This window comes from Eumetopias jubatus, unplaced genomic scaffold (assembly GCF_037043125.1).
Source record: "Eumetopias jubatus isolate StellerSeaLion01/CBP00866 unplaced genomic scaffold, mEumJub1_p1.0 scaffold_11, whole genome shotgun sequence".
Lineage (NCBI taxonomy): Eukaryota > Metazoa > Chordata > Mammalia > Carnivora > Otariidae > Eumetopias > Eumetopias jubatus.
This window is the reverse complement of record NW_028274817.1, coordinates 11,301,248-11,318,932: the sequence shown is the minus strand read 5'-3', so window position 1 is coordinate 11,318,932 and position 17,685 is coordinate 11,301,248. Positions and strand designations below refer to the sequence as shown.

The 17,685-nt window shown below is 42.7% G+C and overlaps 1 protein-coding gene across 3 annotated transcripts in view; it reads right to left on the bottom strand.

The window, feature by feature from the left end:
- ATP11C (ATPase phospholipid transporting 11C (ATP11C blood group)) overlaps positions 1-16,889 on the bottom strand; it is a 173,925-nt gene extending 157,036 nt beyond the window's left edge. For all 3 annotated transcript variants that reach the window (XM_028123823.2, XM_028123822.2, XM_028123821.2), the window contains exon 1: positions 16,731-16,889. In XM_028123823.2, coding sequence (XP_027979624.1) covers positions 16,731-16,757 — 27 coding nt within the window. In that variant the 5' untranslated portion in view covers positions 16,758-16,889. The remainder of the gene's footprint in view (positions 1-16,730) is intronic.
- Between the last annotated feature and the right edge of the window lie 796 nt (positions 16,890-17,685).

Here is a 17,685-nt window from a genome sequence, read left to right as displayed (position 1 = left end):
ATGAACAATCAAGGATGGAGACCTGAGGAATAACACTGATAAACAACCCAATAGAAAACATTAAAAAAATTCCACTGCTTGACTGTGAAGCTTAAAACATATACTACAAAATTATAAAGCTAGGAGAGAACTTAAATATAGATGACCCAAGAGCCCTCACAGCTCACAGAAGAGGAAATTGAGGACACAGATGACAGAGCTGGGCCTGGAATTCCACATTTCTGAACCTCCATTCGCTGAATAATCTTGGACAAGCCACTTGTCCTCTCTCTGTCCATTTCCTCTGCTGTAAAATGAAGAGGCTGGACAACTGGATGGTCTCTAAGACTCTCTACCGTTCTGGGACTCGCTGAGCCTTTACAGACCATGTAGCAGTCTGAGCCCCTCATCTGATAGATGGAAAGTGTAGCAAATTAGTTATTTATGGTAAGGTCTTTCATTCCTGATCTATATACACTTTAGATTGTTCATTCATCTTCACATGATCACATAAGTGTGATGGTTAATTTTATGCATTATCTTGACTGGGCCATGTAGTTACCAGATATTTAGTCAAACATTCTGGGTGTGTCTGTGAGGGTATTTCTGGATGAGAGTAATATCTGAATTGGCAGAGAGAGTAAAGCAGATTGTCCTCCATAATGCTAGTGGACCTCATCCAAAAATCAACTGAAAGCCTGAAGAGACCAAAACGATTGATTCTCCTCCCCCGTCTCCTCCGCCAGTAAGGGGGCACGCCTCCTGCCTAATAGCCTTTTGAGCTGGGACATTGGTTTAACCTGCCTTTGGACTCGAACTGAAACACTGGCTCTCGAATTCGAACTTCCAGTGTCAGCTCTCCTGGTTCTCAGGCCTTCCCACTTGGACTTTACACCATTGGTTCGCTTGGGTCTCTAGGTTGCTGACTGCAGGTCTTAGGACTTGTCAACTTCCATAATCATAAGTCATTTCCTTAAAATAAGTTTATATGTATACATATACACATATATATGAAGTTTTTATATATGAAGAAACTTATTTACATAAACACATATAAATAACACCAAACATTAAATATATAGGTATTTACACGTCTGTAAACACACACGCACACATTCACACAGAGCCTGTTGACTCTGTTTTCTCTGGAAAGCCCTATCTACAATAAGCAAATGTATATAATGAACGAATGCTTGTTAAAGCACTTAAAACAATGCGAGGAACTCACCACTCTGGTTTTAGCTGTTATTATGATAAGAAGACAAAGACAACTTACAACTAAATTCCACAAATCTGCAACGTATCACTGAAGCCAAGGATCAGTAATTCAAGGCACTGACTGGAATAATTATTTCTGCACACAGACAGCCTAACAGAACACAGATGCCTGTACTGAAGGTAAAATGAAAAATCAAAAACTAAAACCCATTTCAAATTTTGATCCATATAAAATAATAAGATTATTTCCATCCTCGTGTATTAAGGGCTTAAATCAGGCACTGAGGCATTAGTGACACAACAATAAGCAAAAATGGTCACAGTTCTTACCTTCATGAAATACTATGTAGAGGGAAGGTTGATACTAAATATGTTAGCAAAGCAATTTAATACACAAATGTAAAGCCAATTGCGATAAGAGTATAAAGGAAAGGTTCATAATGCTATGAGAACCTGCAAACCTGGCACTGTCCAAGGGAAAGATAGGGACAGCTTCCTTGGGGAAATGATGATTAAGCTGAGCTCTGAGAAATGAGTAAGAATTGAGGCAACTGACTGCCATAGAGAAGTTTATCAGACAAGAGAAATGATATACATATATATATACACCACACACACACAAAGGTCCTGTGGCAGACGGAACACAAAAAATGAGGAATATTTTTTGCAGAAATAGAAAAATGCATCCTAAAACCCATATGGAATCTCCAGGGACCCCGGATGGCCAAAACAATCTTGAAAACGAACAGGGGCACCTTCGTGGCTCAGTCGGTTAAGATTCTGATTCTTTTTTTTAATTTTTTTTTAAAGATTTTATTTATTTATTCATGAGCGACAGAGGTGGGGGGGGAGGGAGAGAGAGAGAGAGAGAGAGAGAGAGAGAGAGAGAGAGAGAGAGAGAGAGAGAGAAAGCAGAGGGAGAAGCAGGCTCCCAAGGAGCAGGGAGCCCGATGCGGGACTCGATCCCAGGACCCTGGGATCATGACCTGAGTGAGCCGAAGGCAGACGCTTAACCATCTGAGCCACCCAGGCGCCCTAAGATTCTGATTCTTGATTTTGGCTTAGGCCATGATCTCGGTTGTGGGATCAAGCCCCATGTTGGGCTCCATGCTCAGCATGGAGTCTGCTTGTCCCTCTCCCTCTGCTCTTACCCTTGTTCTTTCTCTCTCTCAAATAAATGAATAAAATCTTAAAAAAAAAAAAGAATAAGAACAAAGTTGGAGGCCTCATATTTTGTGATTTCAAAAGATATCACAAAGCTACAGTAATTAAAACAGTGTAGTACAGGCATAAAGACAGGCATACAGGCCAATGGCATAAAATAGAACCCAGAAATAAACCCTCATGTATATGGTCAAAAGATCTTCAAGAAGGATACCAAGGCCTCTCAATGAGTAAAAGAGAATCTTTTCAACAAATGGCACTGGGAAAACTGGATGGATACCCACATGCAGAAGAATGAAGTTGGATCCTTACCTTACACCACATATAAAAGTCAATTCAAAATGGATTAAAAACCTAAATGGAAGACCTAAAATGATAAAAATCGTAGAAGAAAACATAGGGGAAAAGCTTCATGACACACTGGATTTGGTAATTATTTTTTGGATATATTACAAAGCCCAAGAAACAAAAGCAAAAAGACAAATGGAACATCAAATTAAAAAACTTCTGTGCATCAAAGGAAACAATCAACAAAGTGTAAAGGCAACCTATGGAATAAAAGAACATATTTGGAAATCACATACCTGGATAAAGGGTTAATATCTAGAGTATGTAAGTTAATACCACTTTGAATACACATTTCTCCAATGATATACAAATGGCCAAAAGCATGTGAAAAGATGCTTAACATCACTAGTCATCTGAGAAATGCAAATCTAAACCATAATGAAATATCACCACACACCAATTAAAATGGCTTCTATTAAAAAAAAAGCGTTGGCTAGGATGTGGAGAAGTTGGAACCCTTCTGCAATGGTGATGGGAATGTAAAATGGTTCGGCTACTATGGAAAACTTCAGAGGTGCCTCAAAAATTTAAACATAAAACTACCATATGATCTAGCAATTCTACTTCCGGGTATATAGCCCAAAGAATTAAAATCCTTAGCCTGAAGAGCTACTTGCACACCTCTGTTAATAGCAGCATTATTCACAATAATCAAGAGGTGGAAACAACCCAAATATTCACCAATGGATGGATGGATAAACAAATGTGGTATATACACAAAGCCTTAAAAAGGAAGGAAGTCCTGTCACATGCTACTGCATGGATAAACCTTGAGGACATTATGCTAAGTGAAATAAGCCAATCACAAAAAGAAAAATACAGTGTGACTCCATTTATACAAGGTATCTAAAGTAGTTAAATTCATAAAACAGAATTAGAATGGCAGTTGCCAGGGGCTTGGGGGGAGGAGGGGTGGGGCAAGTGAGAGAAATGAGGAGTTGCTGTTTAATGGGTATTAAGTTTCAGTTTTGCAAGATGAAAAAGTTCTGTATATCTGTTGCACAAGAATGTGATTATACCTAACACTACTGAACTATACACTTAAAAAAATTTAGGATGGTAAATTTTATGTTACATGCTTTTTACCACAATTAAAAATTTTTAAAAACCTTTTAAAAGATTTATTTATCTATTTTAGAGGAGGGAGGGGCAGAGGGAGACAGAGAGAGAGTCTTAAGCAGACTCCAAGCTCAGCACAGAGCCCCATGCAGGGCTCGATCTCATGACCCTGAAATCATGACCTGAGCGAAAACCAAGAGTCAGATGCTTAACTGACCGCACCACCCAGGCACCGCCTCCCAAACTTTTTTCTCTTAAAAAAAAGTAAGAAGTGAGGAAGAGCTGTGGGAAAGTTGGGCAGTTCCTCAAAAAGTTAAACACAGAATTACCATATAACCTAGCAATTCCATTCCTAGGTATATACCCAAGAGAACTGAAAACATATGCCCACACAAAAACACGTACAAAAATGTTCAAAGCGGCAGCATGATTCATAATGACCATAACATGTAAATAATCCAAATGCCCATCACCTACCTGATCAATGGACAAACAAAATGCGGTATATCCATTTGGTGGGTTACTGAGCCACAGGAAGGGATGTAGTACTGATACATGCTACAACATGGATTAAAAAACCTTGAGAACATCATACTAAATGCAAGAAATCAATCACAAAAGAGCAAATATTATAGGAGTCCATTTACATGAAATGTCCAGAATAGGCAAATCCACAGTGATGATAAAGTAAATGGGGGGTTACCAGGGCCTGGAGGGAGGGATTGGGACTAACAGCTAATAGGTACATGGTTTCTTTTTGGGGTGATGAAAATGTTCTGAAATTAGATGGCAGTAATGGTTGCACAAAATAGTTAATATGCTAAAAAACACTTAATGATGAATCACTAAATTCTACACCTGAAACCAACATTATACTGTATGTTAACTGGAATTTAAATAAAAACTTGAAGGAAAAACAAAACAAAAAAAACCCCACTTAAGTGTACACTTTAAAATGGTGAATTGTTGGGGCGCCTGGGTGGCTTTAAGTGTCTGCCTTCGGCTCAGGTCATGATCTTAGGGTCCTGGGATGGAGCCCCACGTCGGGCTCCCTGCTCAGTGCGGAGTCTGCTTCTCCCGCTCCCCCTTACCCGCAGCTTGTGCTCTCCCTTTCTCTCAAATAAAATCTTAAAAAAATAATAAAATGGTGAATTGTTTGCTATGTGAATTATATCGCCATTTTTAAAAGTGAACAACAACAAAAAACAGTGAAGAGTACAAGCTTATACTGGTCAGGTTTTTATCCAGGGAGCAGAGAAAAGTCACTGAGGGCTTTCAGACAGGCATTTGTAAAAGATCCCTCTGGTACTGTGTGGAGGATACATTGGAGAGGGCAAGAGTGGATGTGATCATCTAATGCGATGGCCTGGGTAAGTGACAGTGGCAGTCTGAACTTGGATGGCAGTAGAGGTGGACATGCAAAGAAGTGGATGGCTTTGAGAGCTCTTTCAGAAAACCAAACCTACTAGATTTGCTGTGCGATTAGATGTGGGAGATGAAGGGGAAGGTGGTATTAAGGATGACTGCTAGGTTTCTAGCTTGAACAAGTGGGTCAGGAATGGTGTCATTTATTGAAAGAGGAAGACTGAAGGAGGAACAAATATGAAAGAGGAGAGATGTTGATAGTTTGGACAAGAGTAGCAGTCGTGATGCGAAAAAGAAAAGCACATCAACGTCGTCTGGAGATACACTGGTTGAGGGAATAAGATGTAATTCGTGTTCCGGGAATGCATAATGATATGGTCAAGTCTGAATGTCAAAGAGCCATTTGTCTAGAGGTAGTGAAACAGAAGGGTACTGTAAGGAGTGTGCTCCTGGACCAAGGCCTGATCCCCAGCTTTTTAAATCCAGTCATACCTTGGAGATATTGCAGGGTCAGTTCCAGACCACAACAATAAGGCAAATATCACAATAAAGTGAGTCACATTCATTTTCTGGTTTCCCAGTGCATATAAAAGTTACGTTTACTAGGGCATCGGGCAGGCTCAGTGAGTACAGCATGTGACTCTTGATCTTGGGGTTGTGAGTTTGGGCCCCACCTTGGGCGTAGAGATGACTTAAAAATAAAATCTTTAAAAACATTATCCTTACAATATACTGTAGTCTATTAAATGTACAATAGCATTAACAATGTACATACCCTAATCTTAAAATTTTATTGCTAAAAACTTTTTTACTAAGAAAAATGCTAACCGGGCGCCTGGGTGGCTCAGTTGGTTAAGCGACTGCCTTCGGCTCAGGTCATGATCCTGGAGTCCCAGGATCGAGTCCCACATCGGGCTCCCTGCTCAGCAGGGAGTCTGCTTCTCCCTCTAACCCTCTTCCCTCTCGTGCTATCTCTCATTCTCTCTCTCTCAAATAAATAAAATATTTAAAAAAAGTATAAAATAAAAAAATAAAATAAAAAAATGCTAACCATCATCTGAGCTTTCAGCCAGTCATAATTACTTCAGAGATTACCATAACAAACATAATGATGAAAAAGTTTGAAATACTGTGAGAATTACCAAAATGTGACAGACACAAAGTAAGCAAGTGCTGTTCGAAAAATGGTGCTAATAGGCATGCTCAACACAAGGTTGCCATAAACGTTTGATTTGTAAAAACACACAGTATCCGCAAAGCACGATAAAATAAAGCACAATAAAACGAGGTATGCATATAAATGACCATCAGTACTCAAGATAATAACCTATCTACCATAATGTCCCCACATAGTAAAAGTTTCTGAAAGTATGCACTCATTATGTAAGCAGGACAAATAACCATATACTACATGAAGCAGTGTCTTGAAATATTACCCCAGGTGCTTCCACCCTAGTTCCCACCTTACTGCTTCTGCACCAAGTCAGAAGACTGATGACCACCATCACTGAAGTAATGGATTTCGGAAAAGAGTCCACAGGAAGATTCCCGTAGCTATTGTTTTAAAGACCGAGAGCTGCCTGAACTCCCTTTTTAGTTTTCCCTCTGTTAAAGTTTAAATCTCACCACAGCAAACATAAGGCATTGAAGACCAAGGTTTTGGTCTTTCTCCAGCATTTGGAGGTGGAACCCGTGCCCTCTACGTTGACTGGTTCCATTGCTCTGAGTACCATAGCAATAACTGGGTCCAATTGCTCTGGTAGATTGCTTCTTCCTGTAATGAGGTTGCCTGGCCCTATAATTCCATGAACTTCAATAATTTGGGTCCCTTACCACCCAGTTCATATGCTACCTCCTCTACCAATCCCTCCCCCAGCCACAGCAGAGTGAGATTCAGCGCCCTCTTCTGAAAGGCGGCCACACTTGCTGTGTGTGCCTCTATAAAAGGAGAGCAGCACTGATGACCAAATACCTTGTAAGGAGGCTTGTCTTGTATGTAATCTTCTATCTTCTGTCTCTACACTAGACTGCAAGCTACTGGAGAGCAGGGCTGTGCCTTACATACTTCTACAGCACAAGCAGGGCATGAGTGTTCAAAGGAAGCCTGTCATTCACATGAATGTTTTCAGAAAAGAAGCCAAAGTTAATTGTGCACTATACTATAGATCCCTTAATCCGTATTACTGCAAACTACATTAATTGTGAAGCTTAAAGAACATCCCTGCTGCTTACACAACAGGTGTAGCTTACATAATCTGCTCTACCCAGCTGTTTCTTACTTGTGACAGTTCGCCCCTGGCTTCTGCTCCCTATTGATCTGTAGGATTACTACATCTTTCAGTATGAGTTCCTGATTTATTCCTTGCCCAGATGATAAAACAATTATTAATTTTCCTTTTTGATAAGAGCAAAAAAAAAAGGCTGAAACTTAAGAATAAGCAGAGATATCCCTGGGGTTTTTCATGACTGTAAAACTCAAAAAAAACACTCCTGTGGATTCAAACAATATAAATATTGCCATAAAATGCATTAGCCCAAGAATTTTATTCTTTTTTTTCTTTTGGCAGGTTTTCCCTCTATAGTCATCCTTCACTAAATACTCTTCAGTATGCCTGCACTTTGGCGTTGTGTTACCTCCCACCCCCAAATTTTTAAATCAGCTGCTGCCTCTGAGCTAACAGCTAGCCATGTACAGAACGCAATGAGGTAATGATGCAAATGAGTATTGGGACTATGGGTAAATGAATGGAACAAGGAGGGAGGGGGTCATAACAAAAATCCAAAAGTCAGGAAAAAATGAAAATCCACGAACTTGGTGATGCTCCAGAGAGGAAACCAGCAAGTGTTGACGCTAAACTGGCAGAAACATCAATACTTCCTGGCTCCCCCACTGGGTGCATCAAGTTACCAGCGGGCAGGCTGCTCTTCTGCTGCAAGTGACAAAAAGTGAATGCATTCAACAATATGAAAAAGGATGACCCATAATCCAGAAGCATGGCTGCGTGCAGCAAAGGGGTGGTGATTGCTGGGAGTGTCAGTCTCAACTCTGCAGATTAGCTTAACGACCATGGGCAAGTCACTTCCCTCCATTGAAAAATGCCAGTATTTGTAACATTACTGTGTAGGAAAGGGTTAACCTAGCAGGCCTGAGACTCTATTCTTAAAAAAGGCCTGCTTACAAAGCTTGCAAGCAGTTGGGGATTTGGATTTTGGGAAGGTTCCCACCACCCTAAATGGTTAAGAGTAGCCAGGTGTGCCTAAACTCTTGGTACAAACAATATGATTTATGCTAAATCCTGTTTTCCTTCTGGGAGTCTGGAATTTTGGCACATACCAGGCAGAGGGGGTCTACATGACCAGGTCCCTGTAAAAACCCTGGGCACGGAGTCTCTAATGAGCTTCCTTGGTAGATAACATTTTATACAAGTTATCACAACTCGTTGCTGGAGGAATTAAGCACAACCCTTGTGACTCCAGTGGGAGAGGACCATTGGAAGCCGCACCCGGTTTCCTCTGGACTTAGCCCCATGTGCCCTTTTCCCTCTGCTGACTTTGCTTTGTATCTTTTTGCTCTAATAAATCATAGCTGTGAGCACAACTATATGCTAAGTCCTGTGAGTTCTGCCAGTAAACCATGAAACCTGGGAGTGGTTTTGGGGACCTCTAACACAAATGCAATAGTGTGGAATAGTCTACCAAACATTTTCCCAACAACCTGGTGAAGTATTATCACATTCATTCTGTAGATGAGGAAAAGTAAAATTCAGACAAGTGAACAGAGAATGTACACAGAAAATAAATATTTCAATGTTTATGACATGGGTGCTCTTAAATTTTAGTGAATTTCAGAACCATCTGGAGTGCTTGCTAAAAATGTAGTTTTTCAGGGATCTATCACCTGAGACTTCAGGAGACTTCAGGATTCAGGAGACTTGAGTCCTAGGAATCTGTTTACAATAAGCAGCCCAGATGATTCTTATGCAAGGATTCCAAAGACGACATTGTGATCAACGCATTGATGTCTATGAACCACAGTGCCCAATTTCCCAAGCTGGGCAGTAAATGGCAGAAATAGAATCTGCACCAACCCTTTTAACAAGGCTGAGTCTCAGGCACCTGGGTGGCTCAGTTGGTTAAGCGACTGCCTTCGGCTCAGGTCATGATCCTGGAGTCCCTGGATCAAGTCCCGCATCGAGTCTGCTTCTCCCTCTGACCCTCTTCCTTCTCGTGCTCTGTATCTCTCATTCTCTCTCTCTCAAATAAATAAATAAAATCTTTAAAAAAAAAAAACAAAACAAGGCTGAGTCTCTTCACAACAAAACTGCTTCCAAATCCCTTAAACTCTACAGTTCCTCTGGTCTGCTGTCTTCTTGCTAATGGTATCCATCCAACTAATGGCAATGAGGTGCAAACAGGAAAGTATTTTACATTCCCAGCACCAAATACTAAGTGATATCCTGAATTAAAATAATGCACACTTACCAGGGAAACCCAAAAGATATACAGTTCTTGAAGAGTTAACACTGCAGCTTTGTTTTTCAGAAAAGACTTGATGTGCTGGTGGCAACAGAAAATATAAGCTTATGAACGGCTTTTTTTTTTTAAGATTTTATTTATTTATTTGACAGAGAGCGAGAGAGGGAACACAAGCAGTGGGGAGAGGGAGAAGCAGGCTTCCCGCAGAACAGGGAGCCTGATGCGGGGTTGGATCCCAGGACCCTGGGATCATGACCCGAGCCGAAGGCAGACGCCCAACGACTGAGCCACCCAGGCGCTTAACAAAAAGAATGTAAATTTGCTTATTATTTTAGAAGTTGAGGACAGTACATTATAGCTTTTTATGTATGGCCAAGGAAGGGGGAGGTGCTAAAGATAATCTTTTGAATTAAGAAAACAGCCTCATCTAAACGCTGAAGTTTTTCTGATTACTTTTTAAGCAGGCATGAAATTACTTTTTTCTGATCATTTTCACCTGTGACCACAGATTCAGACTGTTAACAATTCAGTTCAAAACAATGCCGAAAGTATTTATTGAGCATCTACTGTTTACTTGATGCTACACTAGGTGCAAGATCATTATCAAGAAGAGTTTGATTTTTCCAGGAATACCTAGGCAAAGAAGAAGAGACTAGAAAAAGTACAGCCACCATAATACTTTAACATATAATGAAGGAGGCTAAGAAAACAAATAGATGCTTGAACAGGATAGGCCTCACTAATCCTCCTATATTCTATTAAATATATATGGGGCAAAAAAAATTGATGGCAATCTATACTTCACAAATACAGATTAACCTCCCAAATCTGGATATCCATGGTCCAACATTATCTATAAGCCAGATAATCAAGAAGTCAGCCAAACCAGCAATCCATCCATACACTGCAGTCATCGAGGGGCTGTCTGCCAATGTGCTGGCATAGGGCAACCCACACCCATATCTGCAGTGCCGAATGCTCATTCATCATTAAACTGCAGTAGTGTTAACATATGCTGCAGTCATGCTAATGTTTGTTTTACAATCACCACTGATCCACCCTTGTACCAAGCCAAGAAGTGTGAAGTGAACAGAAATAAACTTGAAAACGGCACCTAGCTCACTTATGGAAGCCCAGAAACTCCCTCCACCCAGTCAGAAAAGTTCTCTCAATCTCACAGTCCAGATGCAAAAGATTAATCTGTATAAAGCACTACAGATGTACAGGAAACTCCACCTCCTTGATGGAAAAAAAAACCCCCAGTGCTTTTGTGTCCCATGCTTTCACCCTCTTTAGGGAGAACTGATTAACCATGTTAGACAAGCAATCAGCCTTGATGATTTTTTTCCATAAACCAGTATATGAATTCACTCATGGGCTAGTTCTTTGCATATCATCCAGACACAGGGAAGTTAGTCATGACTCTCCCAGAACCCACTGCCCAGCCGGTGGTTAACTGGTAAAGTAGGTGAGGAAAACAAGCTCATTTGGAGAGCTGCATCAGTATGAAAATGGCCAGTTTCACCTGCCCAAATCTCACCTCTGCTGAAAGTTCATTAAAAGCATGGGAAACTACCTGATTTGTAGGCACTCAATACTGCACACTAATAAGGGGTTGAATTATGAGCTATAGTCATAAACAGGAGCAAATGGTAAACCCATATAGATGGTATTCAGAAGACTTTCAGAATTTTATGTTGCTTAATCAATAAGAAAAAGTCAGGAAGAAAGGACAGAATTTGTTTTCAGGCTATTTAATATATAATTTAACAGTAAGTAAATAAATAGTATTTATTTTAAGTACTAGTGACTCAACCCTAAATAGGTTTCCCACCTTACACAGAATCAGACTAACATCTATTTGCAAAAGAGCAGTTTGCCATGTATAGGTCACATTGAAGGGTCAAACACAACAAATTCCTTTTTATCTGAAATCCAAACAACCAGGATATAACTGAGATCGTACACTCTATTTTTGGTAGAAAAACAAATGATAAGTAAGCACACAACAGTAACTTCTTCATGAAAATCAAGTTTCATGGTACGTTATAGATGTGTTAGAGACAGTGTAGTCACCATGTCCTCTCTATCTATCGCCATGCATGTAATGATAACTAAAGCTTCTGAAGACAGGGACTTTGACTTGCTCACCCATGTGTCCACAGGGCCTATCATAGTGCCCTACACATAGTAGGTGTTCAGTGAATATTTGTTGAATGAAATAATGCTCAAAATCATAAAATAACATAACCATCTAATAAAGATTATACTATGGTCAGCACAGGGCAAGGTCTGGGCTAAGGGTGCACCACTATCCCCAAATTTCCATTTGTTCACCAGCCTGGAAGGTCTCCAAACCCTGTCCTTTTGGGCTTTTAATGGAGGCTTCGTTACAGAGGCACGACTGATTAACTCATTGGCCAGTGGCAATAGAACTCAATCTTCAGGCCCTCTCCCCTCCCCAGACGTCAGGGGGTGGGACTGAAAGTTCCAACCCTCTGATCACAAGGTTGGATCCCCAGGCAACCAGCCCCCAACCAGAGGTGCTTTCCAGAAGTCGCCTCATTAATATAACAAAAGACACCTTTACTGCTTTCGTCCCAGGGAATTCCAAGGATTTTAGGAGCTCTGTGCCAGAAACTGGGAGAGACCAAATATATATATACATACATATGTCTTCTTATAAATCACAATATCACACCTAATTAACTAGAACTCATTCTTCATAAGGAGTTTGCTACAAATATCAGTCTATAAGTAATAGTTATTATTTATTTGAAACACATAAAAGCTGTTCATTCAAAAAATATTTATCAAACTCCTACTATGCACCTGGTACTTTGCTAACTGTTCTGCCCTGAAGCTTTCAGGCTAGGGCAGCCTTTCTCAACTGAAATTCCTCATCTGCGGATGCATGCATAGGCGATAATTTATTATATGCAATGGATGCCCTAGGGCATGAGAGCTTAATTCTTAAAAAACTGATCTAGGGTGCCACACAAGTTAAAAGGAGATTACAGTAAGATAAAAAAGGTTGCTTTTAGTAAGGTCGAATTCAACTGTTAAACCTAGCCATGTCATGGGTGGGTGGAGGGATGGGTGAAAAAGGTGAAGGGGAGGAAGAGTACGCTAATCTTGATGAGCACTAATATGTGGAAGTGTTCCATCACTATACTGTACACCTGAAACTAATGTAAGACTACGTTAACTACACTGGAATTAAAAAAAAAATAACCTAGCCATGTATGAACTACCTGGTAGGAGCCAAGATGCACAGACTATTTGTAAGGCTTGTGTGAATGCAAAAATACTGCAATACACACATCTGAATTAATTTCTAAACATAATAAAATGAACTCATCAATATTTTCCAGGCTCAGCAATATCAGGCCAAGGGTTTTAGTAAAGTGAAGCGGGGGAGGGGGGAACAAAAGCTTAATTACCCTGATAATTGAAGGAGGAAACAGAACCTTCTTGCTTCAAAAAAGAAAAAAAAAAAAACCAGCAGTTACCTGAATTATTTTATTAACTGCCTCCAAAATTGCTTCACTGGACTGGCCTTGCCTTGGACTCAAAGTAATAAATTAGTTATCCATTTCACTTAATTATTTTAAATATTTTTGGTCTGATTTTGAATTTTCATTCCACCTTATGCAGTCTAACTGCTTTCTAGTCCTGAGCCTCTTTGATTAGACATTTTCTGTGATATTACTATACGCTGCATGCTTCATGGAAGCAAAGCAGTTTGAGAGCTTCTAGAATGAGAGACAAAATTTTCCCAGTATTTCACACTCACAATTTAAGCTTTCATTTATCAATGACCTAGAAATTCATGCCTGTTTAATATCATTCTGACAAGCTAAATTGACAGCATCTACTTGGCCCAACTCCTCTGAATCTACTTTATCAAGGAATGTCTTCTTTTGAATCTTTAGCATGAAATAAGGTCAAAAAGGTCTGGGGGCAGGGCACCTGGCTGGCTCAGTCGGTGGAGCATGCGACTGGAGCATGCGACGACACTTGATCTTGGAGTTGTGAGTTCGTGCCCCACATTGGGTGTGGAGCTTATGTAAAAATAACATCTTTTATAAAGGGGAGGGGGTAATTCTCATTGTTTAGACTCTCATTAAGTCTTTAAACCCATGTGAAAATGCTACTGCAATCACTAAGAATTTTATGAAGAGTAAAAGGATAAATAACATAAAAGTCCCTGACCCCTAAGTCTCAACTAGTCCAGACTTCCAATTAGACATGCCTTTAAAGGAAATAAACTGTACAAAGCTACTATTTTTTATTATATCTATGGAAAATGGAGATGTTGATTGGGAATAGGTGGTGCTTTTATTTTACTCAGACATGCAACTCTTAAATCTTCTAAGATACCCCCTACATGCCTAAACCCTAAAATTCTACACCAAATCCACCAAATTTCTACCTCAAAACTGTCAAAAGGAAAGTCATAATTCATCAGAAAAAAAAGAAGTCAATTATTAATGGCAAAGAACTCAGGGCCTCATCTTTAAGAAATACAATGAAGTACTATTTCTTTTAGCTTGAAATTGGAGAACCTGAGGAAATGGCATTTTTAAGACGATTCAGCAAACACTACTGAGCCACAGAAGATGATGCTACTCCCAAAAGATATTTACTTCCCACCTCAGGTTTAAAATGTAAAGCCCTATGGCAACATGTATCTAGTTTTCAGTGACCAACAACTACAATCGACACCACTGTAATTTGTCAGGTTCAAAGTCTATTCTAGATACATATAGGTACACACAGAAAACCACTTAATTTTGAAAGGAATTCACAGCTCCACTTCTGAAATACAAAAGCCAACATAAGACAGCACCCAACTTGGACTATACCTACATTGCTGTGCAAGTCTCAAAGTCCAACCTAAATCTCGAACTATAGCCTTCTAGTGATTTAAATAGGAATGCTCTTCAAATAATCTCTACCAGGCAAAAGATGAGGACAGCAGACATACTGATCTAGGGGAGATAAAATTCCCCTCCCCATTTTCCAAGTCATCTTTAGTAATGAGTATTCAAGAACGTATTTCACATTCAGTCCAATGGTTTGCAGATTAATTCTTTGTCCTAGGCCTCCGGCTCAGATACAACTCCTGGGAACCTTCCAGCTTACTGCACTGGTACAAATTCCCAAGACTTACCATAGTCATGGTTGCGCAGGAAAACGTGAGCTCTTGGGTATTTCAGGCGAACAATGAGGTCAAAGCTCATTTCAGTGTGAGCGTAAGTGATTCTCTGCAGAGATCTTGGTCGGGGATGCAAAGTACTAGCCTCAAACCTGCAGGCTGGCACCTCAACCACTGCTGCAAATTCTACAGCGTGCCCTAGCTTCCTGGGCCAGCACTGCTTAATTATCAGACTCAGATACAATGCAGATCACTCTTAGCAAAAGAAAATCAAAGGGGGCTTTTAGACCAATAGTTGGGTTGTATGGTTTCAAATGTTCAAACCCTTAAAAAATATCGGGGATGTCAGCATCTCAATTTTAAGATAATGAATTCATTATGAACCAGAGTCCAGTTGTTTTCGCCTATTCAAGTGCCCTGTGAAAAGATTATCCTTCTCCAATTATTACAATTCGCTGTCACCTTTCCCTTTTTGTCAGCCCCAACAACACTCCCAGATCACAAGAATCCAATGTGAAATAGAACTATGAAGTACAATACTTTTGTACCTTCTCAGGCTAAATGTGAGAAACCAATTTTAGTCACTTGCTTTGGCAAAGCATCCAGTACAAGCCAATTCCTATAGATTTCAAGATGCTTGATATGTACAACCTCTTTTGCTCTGTGCCACAGGTAATCTCCAATTGCCTAAGACAGGTTTCTGGATGAGGTAAACATTTAGAAAAACATTAACATTGCACTACTGTGATAATATCCTCAAAAGGGATGTACAATTATTTCTTTTAGCCAGGGTTCATTCGTGAAAGTTTCAAATGCAAAAAAAAAAAAAAGAGCAAATTCATCTAACGCCTAAAAAAATGTTAGCAATGCTTTGATAAGGAATAATCACATGAAAATGGCCAAATCGACAAGTTCTCAAACGTGTATTTTAATGGGGGTGGGTGGGAGCGCACAGCACTGAACCATTTTTCTGAACGACTGAAAAAAATCAAAATTTACAGATGAGCCCTTTCCTTCACATCACTGGCAGAAATAAAATCCTATTCCCGCCACCTCATCTTGCAATTAAGGAAGTTGCTACAAATAGCCGCACAGAAGTAAATGGTCCCGGCTTTGCTCCATTCTTAATGTACTCTCTAGGAGTAAACAGGTTACTCAAAAAAGTCAGTAGCCAGGAATCGCTTTTCTCGAATGCCAAACTCCCACGGAAATACAGTCCCTTTTCTGGGGATTTGCAAGCGGTAAACGTGGACGGAGGAATTCAGCCGGAGCCTGCCTTTTCTCACGAGCTCGAAGTACGGGGCGGTCAGGGCTCGGTGAGGTTGCAGACGCCGCCGTGCAGCCTCCTCGCGTCTCCACATCCACCCAGCCCACCCTGACAATCGCCTTCGCTTTTATTATACCCAAAAGGTGAGCTTCTTAGGCTGGGTCTCCAAAGTTTGCTCAGCCTCTGGTCAGCAGACCCCCACCCGGCCGATCCCCGGGCAAGGCTGAGTCCTGCCCTCGCCTCCAGCTCCCTCACTCCCCAGATCTTTTTTTGGGACACAGTGACAGGTCTAGGTTTACCTCCATGTGCTCGTGGCAGAGGAAACAAAAGAAAGCAACCTCCCTGATAATAAACGCCATCTTCGACTAACTGGCAAACCGAGGGGCCCCTGGACCGGTCCCCCCACGAATCCTACCACCATCCAGTCGGAGGGCGGCCCCCCGTCGGAGACAGAGTTTGCAAAACCCCGGGAAGCTCTGGTTAAATTGTCCGGGGGGAGGGGGACTCTGGGAGCCTTACCTGCCTCCCCACCCCGGCCGCCCGGGCAACGTGGTTCAGTTAAAATCTAAAAGAGGTTGGTGGTGGTGGCTCCCAGGGATACAATTATTCCCTTAGAAAATTGCTCCGAAGGACCCAGCGGTGGGCTGGCGAGCAAGCAAACCGCACGCGTGGAGCCGCAGCGAGTGTACTTACAAAACGATTAAAGCTCCGGCGGAACATCGCGACGAAGGCTGCCGGGCGCCGAGCTGGGCTCTACTGAGCTGTCTGGGAAGGTGCCGTCCACAAAACACACTGCGGCGTGGGCCGGCGGCGTGAAGCGGGCGGCGAGGCTGGCGGCCCCGCCACCGCCTGCCCTCCTAGGCTCTCCGCGCTTCCCCCGCCCCCCAGCCGCCCGCGCCCTGGCGCCCGCGCCCCCCCCGCCCCGCTCCCGCCCCGCTCCCGCCCCACTCACAGCCCGCCCCCGGCCCGCCCGTCCCGGGGGCGGCGGCCCCGCCGCTCCCCCTGGTCTGGCCCCAGTACCGCCGCCTCGCCGTTCCCGCAGCAGCCTGCCGAGAAGGCGAGCCTGGCGTGCGGGGGAGGGATGGCGGAGGAGCACTAGGCTCCTCCCGCGGGGAGGGGGGCGCCCCAATCTCTCCGCCTGCGCCGGGCTCGGCACCCCGCTGTCTGCACTCTTCCCCGGCACAGCGCCACCGCCCGCCCTCCCTCCCCGCCGGCCTCGGCAGCTAGCACGTGTGCTTCCGCCCCACTTGGGGCACGGGGGACCCTCCCGGGGCACCCCGCGCCTCACCTCGCCTCAGCCCCACACGACTCCCCTGCCCCGGCTCTAACTCGTCCACGGCACCGCTTCGCTCGTAGCCCTTTCTCGGTCCGCGGCAGCCGCTCTGCCCCGCGCTTTCGTCCCGCACCCGGGCAGGGGAACCACGGTGCAGTCCGCCGGCCCGCCCCGAGCACGCGAGGCAGCCGGGCTCCCCGCTACGCGGCGGGGAGGAGCCGAGCTCTCAGCGAGGAGTGGGGACAGGCAGGACACTGTGGAGACCCCAGCGGGGGCGCAGCGGGGGTATTAGTTATGAAAGCCGCCCCCTCCTCATCTGCAAAGGCGCGGGTCTCCCCACCACCCTCGCTTCGCTCCCACCTACGCGGCTTTCCC